Genomic DNA, 6,820 nt, shown 5'->3' on the forward strand with positions numbered 1-6,820 from the left:
AAGAAAGGGAAGCAAGTGCTATGGTCACTATGTTCTGTTATTCATGTGTAACTAAGATTTAATTTTTTTCATTTATTTTCTTCATTAATTTCGGAATCTTTTAAAGAGTCTCATTGAGCAATAACTTTATCATTGCCATAGAATGTGTGTGTGTGTGTGTGTGTGTGTGTGTGTGTGTGTGTGAGAGAGAGAGAGAGAGAGAGAGAGAGAGAGAGAGAGAGATTGTGTAGTAATTTTGTGAAATCTTAAACCTACATGAAAAAGCTGCTTCTACAAGAGGCTGGCTTTTCTCCTGAATACCTTTTGTCAGGGTCAAAAGTCCCCACCTCCTCTTGGGGCGGGCGGAACCACTGGCTGCAGTTTCAGAGGCAACCTGTGGTCAATGCAATTTGTAGCATTTAATCTGTAATACGGAGAGGTTGGGGATGTGGAAGGCAGCGGAGAGGCAAGTCAAATTGCATTGAGCTGGGCTTGCGAAAATGATTTATATGTATTTTATCCCATGTGCATGATATATCTGCAAATAAATCCATCTCTATTTTATTCATAGTTCTAATGGCAAGTCTGTGTCATGGTCTGAACCAGGTGGAAGACAGGTGCCCAAGGGACAGCACATGTGGCACCGCCTCTCTGTGCACGTGAAGACCAATGAGACGGCCTGCAACCAAACAGCCGTCATCAAGCCCCTCACTAAAAGTTACCAAGGCTCTGGCAAGAGCCTGACCTTTTCAGATACCAGCACCAAGACCCTTTACAACGTGGAGGAGGATGCCCAGCCGGTTGGCTTCAGCCCTCCCAGCAGTCCTTCTATGGTGGTGCACAGACGCGCGCCAACGGCGGTGAGCACCCCACCTCTGCTGCCCCACCTGACTGCGGAGGACACCCCCCTGTTCCTGGCTGACCCCACCATCCCCAAGGGCTTGCCCCCTCCCCTCCAGCAGCCGCAGCCGCAGAAATCTTTGCTGGACCAACTACAGGGAGTGGTCAACAATTTCAGCACCGGGATCCCGGATTTCAACGCGGTGCTCGCAGTCCCCGGGGGTCCAGGAAACGGGGTGCGGTCCCTGTACCCGCCTCCGACGCCCCCCCAGCACCTGCAAATGCTCCCGCTGCAGCTGAGCACCCCGGGGGAGGAGCCTGCCTCCCCCGGGGCGGAGGATGAGGACGACAGCGAGAGGTTCAAGCTCCTCCAGGAGTATCTGTACGAGCGGGAGGGGAACACGGAGGAAGACGAACTGGAGGAGGAGGGGGAGGACCCGCTGGCGGCCAGCAAACCCACCCCGGAGGACTCGCCAGCCCTGACGCCTCCGTCGCCTTTCCGCGACTCCGTGGCGTCGGGCAGCTCGGTGCCCAGCTCCCCGGTGTCCGAGTCGGTGCTCTGCACCCCTCCCAACGTGACCTACGCCTCCGTCATTCTGAGGGACTACAAGCAAAGCTCTTCCACCCTGTAGGGGAGGAGGCGTCCGCATGGAAGAACAGAAGGCAGTGAGCCCGGCCTGCGGGACGTGCAGAAGGCAGGGGAGCCTGGGCGTGGACGGGGCGTCCGAAGGGGAGGGGAGGCTGGGCCGCCGAAAGTGGGGCCCAGCAAGGAATGACCCAGGCCAGGATTCTCATTCTTGAATTATTTAAAGCCTCCTCTGGGAAGAAAAGGAATTCTGACAAAGCACAATCCCGTGTAGTATGAACTTTTATCATAAAAATAAATCAGTAAAATAAAATCGACAAAAACAACCTCCCTTTTTTGCCCAAGTGCTGCCCAAATACACTGGGACGGTTTGCAAAGGGGCAGCACCTGAGGCCAGTGGAGGTGAATTAGGAGTACCCCTCATGATGGCCCTGGTGAGCCTGGCGGAGCCAGACGAGCAGGTGGGTGGCGGAGGGGCGGGCATGGAACCACCAGAGAGCCGAGGAGGGGACCACAGACTCCTGGCCTTCAGGAGACTCCAGACTGGCCCAGTTAGGGGGCTCTGTCCCCCACTGCACCGGACACAGTGCGGCCTGCTGTCACACTTAGAGAAAGGTGCACGGACTTCCTGCCGCTCTCTTTGGGAAAATAGAGAGCAAACATCACCAGAAAGTGCTTCATCAGTAGTGCTAGGGAAGAATGCAATAAGAAGCCAGACAATACATGACTTAAGCATGGAGCTTTGAACAAAATCAGCACAATCCGCTTCCCATATTTGATACTCGCTTATTGATGATTTAGGGAAAAGGCCAATTAAATTGTTTTAAGAGGGGCTGACGACCTTTTGTGGATTAACTGCATTAGTGCCAAAGGGGCTCTCCTTTGCCCTTCAGTTACAGAGAACAAACCGTGTGGCAAAATGTTACCTTCCATTTACTATAGCAAATAATACTTACCAGTTGAACTTCTAAGATGCAATGTGTGTATTTGGTGCCAGTGTTTCTCCCACTAACTACAGGAACAAATCCATCCTCCAATTTAACGGTGTATTCATAGCAACTACTACTGGCAAATTTAATGTTTAATGACAAATAAATATTTCCTTGTCACAGAAGTCCCTGTAACTAGCAAGTGGATGTGTTCTTGTGTCCTTGTATACATGTGACAACAAAGTTTGTGCAATGTAATGTCAATCTAGTGGCAACTAGGAGACTGTCTTTCCGATATAATATAGAAATTATGTTCCGATAATGTTTTATACAACATCGTCATCAATATCTACAGGAAGTCTCTGAGGGTTTGAGTGCTGTGATCCAATGTTTTTCATATGCTGCTCAGACGGTCCTTCCTTTTCTAAGAGGAAACTAGTTTTTCAGATAGTTTATGATCTGGAAATATGTTCTTAATGAAACAGTTTGAAAATTTGTTACATTGAAAGTTTACAAGACTGGGGGTAAAAATTAAAAGGTACGTTTTATAAACTTGCACACGTGTTATTAAAACATAAGATTGAAATGACAGTATTTAGATTATTTCAGGTTACTTTAGGGTGTTTTGTTTTTTAAGATTTTCCACAGCAACTTAAGCTTTATGTGCTTAAAGCATATAATAACTTGTAAGACTGATCACAATTTCTCACATTATTTATTCATTCCTTCTTACTTTCCTTTAACTTTTATTTCCATGTATTCGTATTCCTATATTTTCACAGTCATAACTTCTCTTCATGTTTTTGTTATCTGCTGTGTGTAATATCTATGTATGTGCAATCCGATTGTTTCATTTTTACCTTCCCCTTTTACCCCAAATAAAAAGCTTTGACTTGCTGCTTTGATTTCTATTATTTATTGAATGAATCTTTCCCCTTAAAAATCTTTTTTTATGCCTTATGTTCAGTTATATTTTAATACGCTTTCTTCATATTGAAGCTGCTGATTTCTCAGCCAAAATTCACCTCAGAATCTTAAATACACGCTGCATCATTCGTTGAGAAGTTAACATCAACTCCAGTGTCGAGGCTCATGTTTCTCCTGTATTCCCCACATTCTCTGGCCAGGCTTAGTGCGTCCCACATCAAGAAAGGACTGCCTTTCTTTTAAAATATTGTTTTATAACACATTTGATAGAAAGACCTCATGATTGAAACATGGATTTCAGTTCCACATTTTCATTGTAATGAAGCAGAATGAGAAAAATGCATGGTTCCTATGCTTATTAGGTGGTTTACTAATGGGCAATCTAGCAAGGGAACACGTACTATCTAATTTTAGTGAAACTTTAAAAAAAAATCTTGAAACCACTAGCCACAGCACTTGATATCACAGGACTTGTGCATTTAGATTTTTTTTTTTTTAAGTAAAAATAGACCAGGTTAACTGCTGCTGTTCAAATAATGTAAGATGTCAGTTTCTTCTGAGAGTTTTGAGACATTTGGTGAACATATTCAACACTGATCACATTATTATTCTGGATGCCTCCTAGTATCATAATAAAAATTTTCCTTAATCCAATAGAATATTAGGTCTTATATCATAATTGTTCAACATTGGAAATGGACACATACATACCCGATACCACAAGGGCGGAAGCTCTTCCCCTTAATGTATATGCTTATACAAGCTGTTTAGCTTCTTATAAACGTGATTTTGTTCAGCTTGTTACTGCCTTTTGTCAAATAGTCTTGACCGTGCTGTATAATAAATATTTTCTATTTATTAAATGTGTATGTTCCTCCTCTATAGTTTGTAAGGGCTTTAGTCATAGGAATAGACTGGTGTCAGAAAGAATTCCAGTGGTTTGGTTTCGCTCAGGACGTGTCTTCCGTCTGAAATGAGGATGGAGAACACACAAAATCTACAGACTGCGCAGGTGACGAAGAAGAGTCGAGTTTCATTAGGAGGAGGGGGTAACTCAAGCTCTAACAATTAAAAATGAAATCCAAAATTTCAAATTTTAGTGCTGTGGCAGACATGTCATGGTCTTTTGACAGAAAGTGTGAGGCTTGACAGCTCCTCGATCTTCGGCAGAGCTCTGAAGACAAACGCGTCTAAAGCCCCATCGCTGTTTCCTTTGTGCCCTACCAGGCTTTTTTCTCCCTGGCTCACATGCTAAGGAGGCGTGGTGTCTTCCTTTGTCGGTGGCCTCTTGCTCACCCCAAGTTCTAGTCCTCTACATTACAATGGACACTTCACTGGTCCCTGAAACAATGGAGCCTCCGGTGTTCACATCTTCAGCTATAAAATGCCTGCACAGCAAGACATTTACCAAGTGTCATTCAAAGAGAGAACATGGTGGTGCAAGGGCCAAATTCATGAGATCATGATGTGTAGACGGAGCGAACTCTAGATAGGAAAGAACTGCAGAATCGGGAACTGAACCACCAGGAGTTTCTTCATGGTTCCCAGAAAACAGAAAGAGAGATCATGAAATGGGAGCTTGGTGTCTCAGGAGGAAAAGCCTTATGAGAGAAAATGAGAAACAAAGAAGTTGAGAAAGAGAGAGAGAGAGAGAGAGAGAGAGAGAGAGAGAGAGAGAGAGAGAGAAAAAAGAGTTTCAGGTGTGTGGTCCAAAGATACACCCATATGTGTGGTAGGACCCTCCATGTGGGAGAGTCCAGAAGCTTCACTATAAGGACAACATTTAGAAAGGCTGGTGTTGGGGTCCAGACATCATGAATGATATATGAGTAACTGCCCCAGTAATTTCAACAGAGAACATCCTGAGAGGGATTCAAAGAGAAGGGAAGGTACCCGGCTCATGTGGCTCAGTGGATTGAGCATCCTCCCTTGGACTGAGAGGTCCAGTTTGATTCCCAGTTAGGGCACATGCCCAGGTTGCAGGCTCGATCCCCAGTAAGGGGTGTGCAGGAGGCAGCCGATAGATGTTTCTCTCTGACATCGATGTTTCTATCTCTTTCTCCCTTCCTCTTGCTCTAAAAAAAATCAATAAAAACATATTTAAAAAAGAGGGAGAGAAAAAAAGCAAGATTTCATTATCCCATTCTGTGCCAGACATTTTGCTAGACTCTTTGCATTGATCATTACTTAATGTTTCAGTACTACTGGCACAGGGGTATTTTAGAGAACTGAAGTAACTTGTCCAAATTATTTTTGCTAGTAAGTGGCCCAGCAGGGATTCGACCCCACCCTGAGCCATTACAAAGCCTGTGAACCACCTTCCTCTCCAGAGCCCAGCATAGAATTGGAGAGTTGATATCTGTTACAACTGGGCTTCCTTTTGTGTTCCCATTTTATTCCTGTCCCTGACAACATGATAGTTTTGCATGTCTCTTTCTCTCAATAGATTATAGGTCACTTTTTGCTTGAGATCCATTTTTTTTCTTTCTGATTTCTGAGCCTTCAGGACAAAGCAGATACTCAGTAAATGTTTGTTGAGGAAGGAAATGAGTGTTTTAACACCATACAGTGACCCAGATCAACGCTCTGAAGATTTATTTCAAGATATTTATGAGGTCCAGACCTCTACATTTCTACCTACTAATTCTAACTCTGCCAACTGGAAAACATGAAAAACAAGTGTTCCTTTCAGCATCAGAGGGAGCTGTCCCGTGGGTGCCTGCAGAAGGGGTCCACTGAGCCCAGCCAGAGGTTTAGGAGGGCAGTAGCAGGTGGGGAAACAGCATCCTCTGAATGCAGGTAAGATGATTGTTAAAGAGGAGCCCTGATTAAAATGAGAGAGAATAAGTCATCCTTGGGGAAAGCATGGGCTGGGAGTTCCTTCCATGCAGAAGTACATCTCTTTAGACATAGTAAAGGCAAAACCAGTCACCAAGGCTTGGGAGAACAAAAGAGCCCCGTTAGGAAGTTGAATTAATGACACCATTACACAAAAAAACTGGCTTAATTTCCCCAGGGTAGCTAGAGAAGCAATATTTGTAAATTAATAAGCAAGTGAAACGAAACTTAGGAAAGGATAGCAAAGGCTGAAAAGGAAAATAGTCATAGAATCATAGAGTGGGAAGTAAATTTAGAAGTCACTTGAAAAACATTCTCACCCCATTTGGGATTCTATTCCCATTGCTCTTGTGGCTCTTCTCATGTCGCCACTGAGTAGGGCAGGGCAGGGGCGGGCCAGGGGTTCCAATGCCTGTTGCTGGCAGGTATGCAATGAGAGAGCAGATCGCCCCGGACACTGGGAGACAAAGTCCAAAACGACATTGTCAGTAATTCACAAGGCTGGTGAGAGAACAGAAGTCAGGCCCAGATCCAAGAGGAAAGTATCGGAGGAGCCAGGAACACGGAGAGGTAGGACCCGAAAGGCAAGCAATGGGATGGTAATCTGGTGGAATTCCAGACAAAATGCTGGTGACCAAAATGAGCTTTGGGTGAGAGCCACAGAGGCTTATATGTGGGACCTGGTTTATTGAAAGGGATGAGATGGATTTAGGTGGATTTT

The 6,820-nt window shown here is 44.8% G+C and overlaps 1 protein-coding gene across 2 annotated transcripts in view; it reads left to right on the forward strand.

Annotated features, from left to right (window-relative positions):
- The window catches only part of GRM1 (glutamate metabotropic receptor 1), a 340,463-nt gene extending 338,546 nt beyond the window's left edge, over positions 1–1,917 (forward strand). For both annotated transcript variants that reach the window (XM_036248395.1, XM_036248394.1), the window contains one exon: positions 551–1,917. Coding sequence is in view for 1 of the 2 variants with exons in the window: in XM_036248394.1 (XP_036104287.1) it covers positions 551–1,451 (901 nt within the window). In the remaining variant the exon portion in view is untranslated. The remainder of the gene's footprint in view (positions 1–550) is intronic.
- The last annotated feature ends 4,903 nt before the right edge of the window (positions 1,918–6,820 follow it).

Source organism: Molossus molossus, unplaced genomic scaffold, assembly GCF_014108415.1.
Source record: "Molossus molossus isolate mMolMol1 unplaced genomic scaffold, mMolMol1.p scaffold_m16_p_8, whole genome shotgun sequence".
NCBI lineage: Eukaryota > Metazoa > Chordata > Mammalia > Chiroptera > Molossidae > Molossus > Molossus molossus.